At 43.8% G+C, this 14,454-nt stretch overlaps 1 protein-coding gene across 6 annotated transcripts in view; it reads right to left on the bottom strand.

Moving 5' to 3' along the window:
* The window catches only part of LOC145355536 (protein piccolo-like), a 480,857-nt gene that overhangs the window by 107,941 nt on the left and 358,462 nt on the right, over positions 1-14,454 (bottom strand). For 5 of the 6 annotated variants that reach the window (XR_013889002.1, XM_080207784.1, XM_080207785.1 and 2 more), the window contains 2 exons: positions 3,002-3,110; positions 2,067-2,134 (listed from right to left, as the gene is read on the bottom strand). Coding sequence is in view for 5 of the 6 variants with exons in the window: in XM_080207784.1 (XP_080063910.1) it covers positions 2,067-2,134; positions 3,002-3,110 (177 nt within the window). In the remaining variant the exon portion in view is untranslated. The remainder of the gene's footprint in view (positions 1-2,066; positions 2,135-3,001; positions 3,111-14,454) is intronic. The other variant, XM_080207788.1, reaches the window with a different exon arrangement.

Raw genomic sequence — 14,454 nt, 5'->3', positions numbered from 1 at the left:
CCTGCTCCTATTTCTTATGTTCTTATGTTCTTATGTACCTTCTTGGTAACCCCTTCAAAAAACTCAATCAAATTTGTGAGACATGATTTTCCACTCACAAAGCCATGCTGACTCTCCCTAATCAGCCTTTGCCTCTCTAAATGCCTGTAGATTCTGTCTCTTAAAATATCTTCTAAGAACTTACCACTCCAGGTGTGAGGCTGTCCAGCCTGTAGTTCTCAGATATTTTCCTGCAGAATTTTTTAGGTGCTCGGACAGTGTCCAAATAAAGAACCGGGAAAGCTGATTCCTGGTGATGGTGTTGTGAAGCACAGCCAATCAGTTCAATGAGTGGGACAGTGTGTCAGGAGGTCCAGAACCAGCTTCGCTCAGTCGGCAAGTGACCAGAGTGTGGGCCAATTGAGACTGAGCAAGAGAGAAAGAGATTTAATGCCAGAAGCTTGGAGTATAATTTATGTATTATTTCCCAGGGCTTTTCCACTCAGCAAGCATCTTGGGTAGATTGTAGGGCTCAGAATATAGGTCGTAATGACAGGAGGGGCTAACATTGGCTTCAGTATGATGGCTTGAATGGCCTTCACCTGGCATCAGGTTTTTCCAATGTCCCAACTGATATGTTGTCAGTGACAATATGGCAAATACTGGCCTCAAAACCCTACAGCCCTGGGGATCATGTTGAACCGAGGGGAAACACTCCGGCTTCTCCTGGCCCACAAGCTGTGCTGCAAAGGACTTCACCCATGGATTCAGCGCCTCCTCCTTCCTTTCATCTGCTGGAGATCCTGAAATCGGCAAACCCAGTTGACTTTGGTTAAAAATGTCAGTGTAATGAAGGCATGCAGCCTCATTAAAATATTTAAATAATCTAATTCCTTCGACAGTGAATTGGTTCCTCATGCGTTGTCCTGTGTCTGTTGAAACTAAACCCCCGTGACTTGCCTGGGTTTGCAAAACCTGACTTACTGTCCTGTCTGGAGACAATACACATCTTTTTAACCTGTGATCAGTGCTCCTTCCACACACATTGTCAGCCACTTCAGGACTTGAACAGCAGGTTAGGTGTAAAGATTCGCATTCTAATCAGTAATCTCTAAACTGTCTGTGCTGTTATATGCTCTGTCCAAGGCCAGAACTCTCCATTCACCTGACAAAGGGACTAAACCGAAAGCTTGTGAGTTTACTATCAAATAGATCGGTTGGACTAAAACCTGGTGTTGTCAGACTTTTTACTGAAACTAAACTCCAGCAGTGCTCCGAAAGCTCATGATTCCAAATAAACCTGTTGGATTTTAACCTGGTGTTGTGAGACTTCTTACTGTGCCCACCCCATCTAATGCTGACATCTCCAACTCTGTGTTAAAACTGAAAGTGTAAGATACAATCTTTTCTTGTTTCAGGTTCTTTTAATTTTTAACATCCCATCCAAACCAAGTTCATCAATTTGGGAGTTCACATTTTAATTAAAGGCCAAAGTAATTGACCTGTAATCTCAAATCCCCCACCCTACCATTACCATCAAGCCAGGGGATCAACCCTGAGGAGTGCAGGAGGTCTTGCTAGGAGCAGCAGTCACTGAAAGTTATGGCACAGATTAGCAAGGACACAAAAAAGCAAAGATGTACAAAATAAGCGATTGGCTGGGTCTTTTCTTACTCTTGATTAAAGCTAACAGGTCTTTAGATTTCGGGAAGGTTTTGATACCGAGTGGCTGGAGAGAGATTGTTTTCTCTTGTGGGAAAGAGCATAACTAGAGACTGTGAATATAAAATAGTCAGCAAGAAATCTATTCAGGAATTTCGGAGAGACTTCTTTAGCCAGAGAGTGGTGAGAATATGGGACTTGCTCCCACAGGTATGGGTGAAGTCAGTAGATTAGATGCATTTACGGGGCAGCAGCAGTTGACAGAGAAGGCAATAAAGGGTTACGATGATTGATTTAAATGAGGAATAATGGAAATAGATTCAATTGATGCACAGATATATCATGGGCAGGTGGGCGAATGGCCTGTGAATACATCCTGTGTAATCCAATGTAAAATATTTAGCTTCACTTAAACACTGTCCTACCAGCCTTTGCTTGGGCACGCAAATCCAAATGCTGGAGATCCTCCAAATCCGATAGCATGTTGAGGTCCCTTAAAGGAAAATATCAATTATATTTTCAGATCATTTTAAATGGCACCATGAGCATTTTACTGTTGAATTACAAAAATAATGTGAACAATGGATAATGATACAAGAGTGTTTTCCAGACACTTTCCATTCTGAATGAACCAATGAGCTGCCTGTAGTGTAGCATCAAACAGCTAATGAATGTTTTTTTAAAGTGAAATCTTTATCTGAATAAGTTTGAATAATTATCAAATGCACAAGATTTCATACATGTCATTTTTTTAAAATCCAGGTATCAATGAAAGTGATTGGTCAATATTTCCTCCATGTGAGTAACTAACTACATTGACTGGAAAGGTTCTTACTGAAATTACCCACAAACTATACAACAATCCTGTGCTTTAAGTCATAACCTCAGTCCAATGTTGACAACTCCACATTAAATCATAAAATAGAGAACATTTGGATGCAGGAACTTTTTGAGAACTCCCCACTCACCTGGCGAAGGAGCAACGCTCCGAAAGCTAGTGGTGTTTTCTACCAAATAAACCTGTTGGACTTTAACCTGGTGTTGTGAGACTTCTTACTGAGATTGTTGAAGCCAAAGACACAATAAATGTTGAACTTAATCTGAGAAGGGTATATAGCTTTAAGCCAGGGGAATAATAAGTATAATTATTGAAACTGATCACTATTTTTATTTGTATAAGTAGTTGAAATGAAAAAGTTCTCCATCAGTATTGTGGCATTCTTCTGCATTTCAGAATACACTAATTATTGAAGATGATAATTCGTGAAACAAATAATTTTGTAAAGGTTTCACCTTAACATGATGAAGAACAAAAGTTATGAAGTTTGAATGGTAAACAGAAAGGTGGGGAAAAACTCACAGTCTTACACATATTTCAGCTTCCCCAACTGGTACACCAATGATGCACTGAACCTCCTCATAGGTTTTACCCGTCAAAGGGATTCCATTCCATTCAAGAACTTGCATTCCTGGCAAACAAGGCACAGAAAAGGGATGGTTAAAAAGTCTAGGAATGGTCGTATACGAGTATCAGCCAGTTATTGTAATCCGAGGTAAATCATTTAATCTTTAATTAATTCCCCATCACTGAAATCTCAAATAATAAACAATGCGATCATTTGCTCAGCTCAAACGCCACTGTTTAAGTTAATTGTCACCAATATATTTCGCTGATGTAGAAGTAATTGTTGTGAATATCACAATACTCTGCAATGTGTCACAAATGTCTTATTCCAGGAAGCTAGCTGGTGAAGGATAAAACTGGAACCAATATTTACACACTTTTATATTTGTAATTTACAGAAATTCATTTTACAAACATTAACCTCCTAACCCAACAGCCATAGTTTAAGTCGGTTGCTTTTTATTGGAGACACATTGGCCGGTAGTTAATGACCTCGCTCGGTCAAGGATCGTAAATTCCTGCCCAAGGCCAACTGAGATTTCCGTCTTGTGAGCCTTGCCCGCCCCAGAATCGAGGTGGGCGTTCTGGTTAAATTCCAGTCATTGAATCCCTGGTTCGCCCATTACCCAAACATTTAGAAATGCAAATTACTAAACAATTAACAGATACACACTGCATTGTCCAAAATGTCTATCGAAATTTGGAGGTCAATAATATCCAAGACATTTCAATGAGTTAAATAGCTATTTCACTGCAAACCTAGGAAAGTCTTTTTAAAACACACCAAACATGCATTTTTTTTACACATCAGATCAAAGCACATTGCAATGTTTTCAGAGAATGGTCAAAAATAAGAAGAAACAGACAAGGTTAAGCAAAACAATGAATGCTCCAATTTACACTTACAGTAATGTTAGCGAGTCAATAGAAAGGGTCGATAATTATGGCCAAAAACATTGAAAGCTGCACAAAATAAATGGCAAAATAAAAATTACAATACGTAAACATTTATAAACACAACCATTTACCTAAACTGGCAATTTTCAGTTCCTTTATTGCTAAAATAACAAGAGATTGCTTCAAAACTGGTTTTATCTGGAGACCTTTAACAGTAAAACTTGCTCTAGAAGGAATTGCAAATGAAGGGTCATAAAGAGAGTTCATTGTAGGTTTTCATCATCAAAAGAAAACAATTCTCTCCATATCTTTTGGATTAACTCCATCTGCACAACGTTTCAGTCAGCTTCAGGTTTCAGATATTCATCACTGAAATATAGGAGCAGAAGAAGACCATTCGGCCCATCAAGTCTGCTCTGCCATTCAATGAGATCATAGCTGAGCCTCAACTCCACTTTCCTGCCTTATCCCCAGAACCCTTGATTCCTTTACTAATTAAAATCGGTCTCAGCCTTACACATGCTTAATGATCCAATCCCTATATCTCTCTGCTGTAAAGAATTCCTCCTTGACTATCCTTTGAATAAAGAAATTCCTCCTCATCTCTGTCTCCAATGGTTGACTCCTTACTCTGGTCCTAGGCTCTCTGGCAAGGGAAACAGCCTTTCAGCATTGACCCTGTCGAGCCTCCTGAGAACGCTGTAAGTCTCAGGAAGGTTGTTCTCATTCTTCTGAATTCTAATGAGTACCGAGCTAACGTAATCACTATTTACAAAAGGAATGCTTCGAAGAAATCAAACTAATCACAATTATTTTGCTATTTTTATCAATATCAATATAGGGAACTGTTAGTGTATCTAGATAGATAATGTGTATAGAGTAATGCTCATATTATGGGTTCAATTCCTTTTCCGGTTGAGGTAGACTTAAGATTTGATACATAATCTCTGAGGGAGGAAGACAACAACAAATCATCACTGACAAAAACTGCCATGGAAACGGCTCGGGATGAACTATCAACAGAAAATGATCTGAGGATCTGTTCTGGGCAGAGCACGCGTACCATAGCATTTCTCTAATGGCCTGATCGTACGTCCACCAGATGTAAGTCACAAAGGCTGACAGAGTGTAACAAATAGCATGTCTCTTGAGCTGTTCATAACAGGAAAGGTACAGATTGTACCCAAACAGCCTGTGCACCTAAATCTCAAAGCGCTCAATATTAGACGTGACTCAGGAGTTGACAACATTCGTTGAACAATCCTGAGCGTGCTAAGTGTTATGCTGACAGCCGATATAGATTTTCAATGGAGCTCACAGTTTAACTCACTAACACTGGCTGGAAGCTACATATATTATTACCCAGAACCCTCTCTACAGAGAGAGAATGTTGTCCATGTAAATGAGCATGTATACACACTGTGACTGCTTCAACTGAGAACCTAAAAATAAGTTATTAACCTGATAAAGCTACCAAACAGGACTCCTTGCATGCCAAACAGCATAAACAGCAAGTGATAGACAGAGATAAGTGATCCACAATCAACGGCTCAGATCTAAGCTCTGCAGTCCTTCTCACATCCAGTTGTGAACGGTGGTGAACAATTAAACAACTCACTGCAGGCGGCTCTACAAATATCCCCTCCTCAATGATGGAGGAGCCCAGCACATCAGTGTAAAAGACAAGGCTGAAACATTCGCAGCAATCTTCAGCCAGAAGTGCTGAGTGGATGATCCATCTCAGACTCCTCCAGTGGTCCCCAGCATCACAGGTGCCAGTCTCCAGCCAATTCGATTCACTCCACGAGACAGCAAGAAATGATTGGAGACACTGGATGCTGTAAAGACAATGGGCCCTGATAACATTCTGGCAATAGTACTGAAGACTTGTGCTCCTGAACTTGCTGCTCCCCTAGCCAAGTTTTCCAGTACAGCGACAACACTGGCATCTACCCAACAATGTGGAAAATTGCCCAGGTATGTCCTGTACACACAAAGCAGGACAAATCCAACCCGGCTAATTGCCCCCCCCAATCAGTCTACTTTCTGTCATCAGTAAAGTGATGGAAGGGGTCATGGACAGCGCTATCCAGCAGCACCTGCTCAGCAATAACCTGCTCAGTGATGCCCAGTTTGGATTTCGCCAGGGGGTCACTCAGCTCCTGACCTCATTACAGCCTTGGTTCAAACATGGACAAAAGAGCTGAATTTCAGGGGTGAGGTGCGAGTGACATCAAGGCTGCATTCGATCGAGTGTGGCATCAAGGAGCCTTTGTGAAACTGGAATCAATGGATATCAGGGTCAAACTCTCTGCTGGTTGGAGTCATACCTGGTACATAGGAAGATGATTGTGGTTGTGGAGGGTCAGTCACCTCAGCTCCAGGACATTTCTGCAGGAGTCCCTCGGGTTAGTGTCCGAGGCCCAACCATCTTCAGCTGCTTCATCAATGACCTTCCCTCCGTCATAAGGTCAGAAGTGGGTGTCTTCACTGATGATTGCACAATGTTCAGCACCGTTCCAATGCCTCAGATACTGAAGTAGTCAATGTCCAAATGCAACAAGACCTGGCAAGTGGCAATAACATTTGCGCCACACAAATGCCAGACAATGACCATCCCCAATAAGAGACACTCTAACCATCACCCCATGCCATTCAATGGTGTTACCATTACTGAATCCCACACTGTCAACATCCTTGGGGTTATCATTGACCAGAAACTCAACTGAACTCACTGTATAAACACAATGGCTGCAAGAGCAGATTAGAGGCTCGGAATACTGCAACAAGTAAGTCCCGAATCCCCAGAGCCTTTTCACCACCTACAAGGCACAAATTAGGAATGTGATGGAATACTCCCCGTGGCCTGGATGGATGAAGCTCCAACACTCAAGAAGCTCGACACCATCAGGACAAAGCAGGTGGGCACCACATCTACAAACATCCATTCCCTCCATCACTGATGCTCCGTAGCAGCAGTTTGTACTATGTACACCATGATGTGGATGTGCCGGCTTTGGACTGGGGTAAACACAGGTTGGTCTCAGGTATAGTACCGGAAGATTGGAGGTTAGCGAATGTTGTCCCATTGTTTAAGAAGGGGAACAGAGACTTCCCCGGGAATTATAGACCGGTGAGTCTCACTTCTGTTGTGGGCAAGGTTTTAGAAAAAATTATTAGGGATAGGATTTATAGTTATTTGGAGAGTAATGAATTGATTGGAGATAGTCAGCATGGTTTTGTAGCGGGTAGGTCGTGCCTTACTAACCTTATTGAGTTTTTTGAGAAAGTGACCAAAGAGGTGGATGGGGGAAAGGCAGTTGACGTGGTATATATGGATTTTAGTAAGGCGTTTGATAAGGTTCACCATGGTAGGCTTCTGCAGAAAATGCTGATGTATGGGATTGAGGGTAATCTAGGAAATTGGATCAGGAATTGGCTAGCAGATAGGAGACAGAGGGTGGTGGTTGATGGTAAATATTCATCATGGAGTTCAGTTACGAGTGGTGTGCCTCAGGGATCTGTTTTGGGGCCACTGCTGTTTGTAATTTTTATTAATGATCTGGATGAGGGTATAGTTGGGTGGATTCGTAAATTTGCTGATGACACCAAGTCGGAGGTGTGGTAGATTGTGAGGAAGGGTGTCATAGTTTGCAGGGAGACAGACAGGTTGCAGAGCTGGGCCGAGAGGTGGCGGATGGAGTTTAATGCGGAGAAGTGTGAGGTAATTCATTTCGGTAGGAATAACAGATGTGTTGAGTATAGGGCTAACGGGAGGACTCTGAATAGTGTGGAGGAGCAGAGGGATCTAGGTGTATGTGTACATAGATCCCTGAAAGTAGGGAATCAAGGAGGTAAGGTTGTTAAGAAGGCATACGGTGTCTTGGCGTTTATTGGTAGGGGGATTGAATTTAGGAGTCGCAGCGTCATGTTGCAACTGTACAAAACTCTGGTGCGGCCGCACTTGGAGTACTGTGTGCAGTTCTGGTCCCCACATTATAGGAAGGATGTGGAGGCTTTGGAGAGGGTGCAGAGGAGGTTTACCAGGATGTTGCCTGGTATGGTGGGGAGGTCCTATGAGGAGAGACTGAGGGATTTGGGGTTGTTTTCGTTAGAAAGAAGGCGGCTAAGAGGGGATCTTATTGAAACATATAAGATGATTAGAGGTTTAGATAGGGTGGATAGTGATAGCCTTTTTCCTCGGATGGAGAAAGCTAGCACGAGGGGGCATGGCTTTAAATTAAGGGGGGGTAGTTATAGGACGGATGTCAGCGGTAGGTTCTTTACCCAGAGGGTGGTGAGGGATTGGAATGCCCTGCCTGCTGCAGTTGTAAATGCGCCTAGTTTGGGGGCGTTTAAGAGATCCGTGGATAGGTTTATGGATGGAAAGGGATTGGTTTAGGTTAGAGGGTCATTGTTTTTTAACTGGTCGGCGCAACATCGTGGGCCGAAGGGCCTGTTCTGCACTGTAATGTTCTATGTTCTATGTAAGTCTGACAACACCAGGTTTAAGCCCAACCGATTTATTTGATAGTAAACTCACAAGCTTTCGAGGTTACCCCCTTCGTCTGGTGAATGGAGAGTTCTGGCCTCAGACAGAGCATATAAAGCACAGACAGCTTACAGATTGCTGATTAGAATGCGAATCTTTACACCCAACCTGCTGTTCAAGTCTTAAAGTGGCCGACAATGTGTGTGGAAGGAGCACTGATCACAGGTTAAAGAGATGTGTATTGTCTCCAGACAGTACAGTAAGTGAGGTTTTGCAAACCCAGGCAAGTCACGGGGGTTACAGATAGTGCGACATGAACCCAAGATCCCTGTTGAGACCGTCCTCATGTGTGCGGAACTTGGCTATCAGTCTCTGTTCAGCGACTCTGCGCTGTCGTGTGTTGTGAAGGCCGCCTTGGAGAACGCTTATCCGAAGGTCAGAGGCTGAATGCCTGTTCGCCAACAGGAAGGGAACAGTCTTGCCTGGTGATTGTCGAGCGATATTCATTCATCTGTTGCTGTAGTGTCTGCATGGTCTCCCCAATGTACCATGCTTCGGGACATCCTTTCCTGCAGCGTCTCAGGTAGACAATGTTGGCCGAGTTGAAGAGTATTTACCGTGTACCTGGTGGATGGTATTCTCACGTGTGGTGATGGCATCCATGTGGATGATCAGGCATGTCTTGCAGAGGTTGCTGTGGAAGGGTTGTGTGGAGTTGTGGTCACTGTTCTCCCGAAGGCTGGGTAGTTTGCTGTGGACAATGGTCTGTTTGAGGTTGTGTGGTTGTCTGAAGGCAAGAAGTGGGGGTGTGGGGATGGCCCTGGCGAGATGTTCGTCTTCATCAATGATATGTTAAAGACTCCGGAGAAGATGTCGTAGCTTCTCCGCTCCGCTCCACTCTGCTTTATATGTACACCACGACAGCAAGTAAAGGTACAAGGTTTAGGGAAAACTGTTCTGTTAGTGAACACTCGCTGTGTTGTGTATTTCCCAATGTTGTTAGTGAGCATGCACTGTGTTGTGAATGTGCACCTCCAGTATTGTTAATGTATGTCTTTATTATTGTTGTTGGTGTTCACTCACAGTATTCTTAGTGTACACCCACTGTGCTGTTCATATACATCTCCAATGCTGTTAGTTTATACCCAAAGTGCTGTTAGTGTATATGCCCAGAGTCATTTGTGTATACTGCCAATGTTATCAGTGTGCACATACACCCCTAGTTTTGTTAGCATACATCCAGAGAGTGGTTAGTGTATTCCCCCTGTCTGTTAGTTTACACCTGCAATGTTGCACCCCCCCCCCCCCCCCCCCCCCCCCGGGGCTGTCCGCGTACACCCACAGTGGTGACTATTTAACCTCAGTGCTGTTAACGTAAACACACAGGGCAGAATTCTGCCATCCCGCCCACCATGAGAATCGTAGCGAGCGGGGGGGCAGAACCACGCAAAGATCCATTGACCTCGGACGGAAATTTTTGGCCGTGGGGCGAGCGCAGTGGGAAAATCCTGCCCATCGTGTTGTTAGTGTAGATGCCCAGTGTGGATAGTATAATCCCCCAGTGTTGTTCCTGTACACCCACAATGCTGTTAGTGTACACACATTTGTTATTAGTCTTGTTGGAGGATACGACTGGTGCTGTTTTTGCACACCCCCAGCGTTGCCTACATAACACGGCAGCAGAGTCAGTCATTACATCACAAGGAAGAATCTTTCCGATTAACGGTTTTCTGGATGTTGTGATGTCAGACAAAAGACTCAGTTTGTTCATGAGCTCTTCCATAACAGCACAGGAATATGGTTTAATCGGTGCGATTAGTTCAGCTAAATGTCCCATCGAATGGAGAAGCAGGAAGAGGAGTACAAACCTTCAAGTAACTGATAATCTTAGCTATTAATCTTAGCACTTCATAACTGTGGAATCTTGCCTCGAAAAAAAACAGATTCTCACATCAGAATTATTGACAAGAAGACAAGTGTGACCACAACTCTCAGCTCAGTAACAAACACTACAACCTATCATTACCTCAGATGGCTGTGAGAAAACTGAGGAGCAAGGGGACAGTCAAACTCCTCATTTCAACTTCAGACACAAAGCAGGAGACTGGAAAGTGTTCCACCTGGGTAGAGGGTGTAGATACAAAATCAACAGAATGAAGGGTAGCACTGTGATTAGCAGCACTGCTTCACAGCTCCTAGGACCTGGGTTTAATTCCTGGCTCAGGTCACTGTCTGTGTAGAGTTTGCACATTCTCCTCGTGTCTGCGTGGGTTTCCTTCGGGTGTTCCGGTTTCCTCCCACAGTCTAAAGATGTGCCGGTTAGGTTGATTGGCCAGGCTAAAAATTGCCCTTTAGAGTCCTGAGATGAGTAGGTTAGAGGGATTAGTGGGTAAATGTATGAAGCTGGGACCTGAGTGTGGTCGGTGCAGACTCGATGGGCCAAATGGCCTCTTTCTGCACTGTAGGGTTTCTATGGTTCTATGATCCGAAGGCAGAGAAACAGAAGTGGCTCCAAACTTCGATCTATAGAATTGAGATGGACTACGGAAACATCAGAAAGAACGAAAGAGACTTACAATCGTTGGAAAGGAAACCAATGGAAATATAGAAGCAGAAACTAGGAGCAGATGGTAAGAATGCAGGATAATAGCTGATTCAGTTAACTTTGCAGACTTAATGGATCTTTTGTTTATTGACGTTTTCCTGGGATTTTAGACTAGGTAGGCACAGTCATGTGAGTTTGATTGTGTTGATTGGCAGGGACAGAGTCAGGTGATTAATGGGAAAGGCTAAATCTGTGGCTCCACTCACAGATTGCCCCCTTGGTTCCTCATGGTCCATCCTCTGGATTTTAGACTAGGTAGGCACAGTCATGTGAGTTTGAATGTGTTGATTGCAGGGATAGCTGGTTCCTCCTGGTTATCCTCTATATAGAGTCATAGAGGTTTACAGCATGGAAACAGGACATTTGGCCCAACTTGTATATGCTGCCATTTTTTTTAAACCTCTAGGCTAATTCCAATTGCCCGCATTTGGCCCATATCCCTCTATACCCATCGTACCCATGTAATTATCTAAATGCTTTTTAAAAGGAAAAATTGTACCTGCCTCTACTACTACCTCTGGCAGCTTGTTCCAGACATTCACCACCCTCTGTGTGAAAAAATTGCCCCTCTGAATACTTTTGTATCTCTCCCCTTTCACCTTAAACCGGTGCCCTCCAGTTTTAGACTCCCCTCCTTTTGGGAAAAGATATTGACTATCTACCTTGTCTATGCCCCTCATTATTTTAATGACATCGATAAGATCACCCTTCAGCCTCCTGCGCTCCAGAGAAAAAAGTCCCAGTCTATCCCAGCCTCTCCTTATAACTCAATCCATCAAGTCCCGGTAGCATCCTAGTAAATCTTTTCTGCACTCTTTCTAGTTTAATAATATCCTTTCTATAATAGGGTGCCAGAACTGTACACAGTATTCCAAGTGTGGCCTTACCAATGTCTTGTACAACTTCAACAAGACGTCCCAACTCCTGTATTCAATGTTCTGATCAATGAAACTAAGCATGCCGAATGCCTTCTTCACCACTCTGTCCACCTGTGACTCCACTTTCAAGGAGCTATGAACATGTACCCCTAGATCTTTTTGTTCTGTAACTCCTCCCAACGTTCTACCATTAACATATCCAATCTTTGCATTCCTAATTGCTTTCCTATGCTCCACCCAGCACTTTCTATACCTCATTAATGCCTCCACTGAGTTGCTCCCCTTGTACATTTTAAAAACCTTTCTTTTCCTTCTCATTTTATCCTGACTATCTCTGGCCATTATGGTTCTCTGGGCTTGTTGTTCCCACCTATCACCCTTGGGAACATATTGGGCTTGTACCCTCCCCATTTCTTTTTTGAATGTCCGCCATTGCTCTCCTATAGATTTTCCTGTTAGTAGCTGTTCCCCGTCTACCTTAGCCAGATCCTGTCTTATTTTACTAAAATCCGCTTTCCCCCAATCCAAAACTTTTTCTTTGCAGCAAATCTATTTCCTTGTTCCTAGCCTACCCTGGCCACATGTGTGTCATTTTTAGGGAACTATGGACCTGCAGGGCCAGGTCCCTCTGTACATTAATATTCCTAAAGATTCTGCCATTTACAGTATAATTCACACCTAAATTTGATTCTCTAAAATGCATCTTCTCGCATTTGTCTGAATTAAACTCCATCTGCCATTTCTGTGCCCAAGTCACCAATCTATCTATATCTTGTTGTATCTTCTGGAAATCCGTGGCACAATCGGCAACTCTACCAATCTTTGTGTCATCCACTTACTAATCAGACCACCCACATTTTCCTGCAGATCATTTATATACACTGCAAAGAACAGAGATCCCAGCACTGATCCCTATGGAACACCGCTAACTACAGATCTTCATTCTGAAAAACACGTTCCACCATTACTCTCTGTCATCTTCAACCAAGATGTGGAGATGCCGGCATTGGACTGGGGTAAACACAGTAAGAAGTCTCACAACACCAGGTTAAAATCCAACAGGTTTATTTGGTAGCAAAAGCCACTATCTTTTGGAGCACTGCCCCTTCGTCAGGTGAGTGGAGGTTCTATTCACAAACAGGACATATAAAGACACAAAATTCCTGAAGCTACAACATCTTCTCCGGAGCGTTTAACATATCATTGATGAAGACGAACATCTCGCCAGGGCCATTCCCACACCCCCACTTCTTGCCTTCAAAAAATCGCACAACCTCAAACAGACCATTGTCTGCAGCAAACTACCCAGCCTTCAGGAGAACAGTGACCACAACACCTCACAACCCTGCCACAGCAACCTCTGCAAGACATGATGGATCATCGGACGGATGCCATCACCACTCGTGAGAATACCATCCACCAGGTACACGGTAAATACTCTTGCAACTCGGCCAACATTGTCTACCTGATACGCTGCAGGAAAGGATGTCCCGAAGCATGGTACATTGGGGAGACCATGCAGACGCTACGACAATGAATGAATGAACATCGCTCGACAATCACCAGGTAAGAATGTTCTCTTCCTGTTGGCGAACACTTCAGCGGTCACGGGCATTCAGCCTCTGACCTTCGGGTAAACGTTCTCCAAGGCGGCCTTCACAACACACGACAGCGCAGAGTCGCTGAGCAGAGACTGATAGCCAAGTTCCGCACACATGAGGACGGCCTCAACAGGGATCTTGGGTTCACGTCGCACTATCTGTAACCCCCATGACTCACTTGGGCTTGCAAAATCTCACTTACTGTCCTGTCTGGAGATAATACACATCTCTTTAACCTGTGCTTAACACTCTGTCCACTCACATTGTCTGTACCTCTAAGACTTGATTACCTGTAAAGACTCGCATTCCAACCATTATTTTGTAAATTGAGTTTGTGTCTTTATATACCCTGTTTGTGAACAGAACTCCCACTCACCTTTCAAAGGGGCAGCACTCTGAAAGAACATAAGAACATAAGAAATAGGAGCAGGAGTAGGCCATCTAGCCCTTCGAGCCTGCCCCGCCATTCAATAAGATCATGGCTGATCTGAAGTGGATCAGTTCCGCTTTCCTGCTTTCTCCCCATAACCCTTAATTCCCTTGTCTGTCAAAAACCTATCTACCCGTGACTTAAATATATTCAGCGAGGCAGCCTCCACCACTTCAACGGGCAGAGAATTCCAGAGATTCACCACCCTTTGAGTGAAGAAGTTCCTCCTCAACTCTGGTCTAAACTGCGCCCCCCTTATCTTGAGGCTGTGCCCTCTAGCCCTGCTGTCCTTTCTGAGTGGGAAGAATCTCTCTACCTCTACCCTATCCATCCCCTTCATCCTTCTAAACTCCAATGAGTATAGACCCAGTCTATTCATCCTCTCTTCATAGTCTAACCCCCTCATCTCCGGTATCAACCTAGTGAACCTCCTCTGCATTCCCTCCAAGGCCAAAATATCCTTGCGCAAATGTGGCAACCAAAACTGCACACAGTACTCCAGCTG

This window comes from Carcharhinus amblyrhynchos, chromosome 19, assembly GCF_965287045.1.
Source record: "Carcharhinus amblyrhynchos chromosome 19, sCarAmb.v2.hapA, whole genome shotgun sequence".
In the NCBI taxonomy this organism is placed as follows: Eukaryota; Metazoa; Chordata; class Chondrichthyes; order Carcharhiniformes; family Carcharhinidae; genus Carcharhinus; species Carcharhinus amblyrhynchos.
Note: the sequence above shows the minus strand (reverse complement) of the source record. Positions and strands in the feature narration are given on the sequence as shown.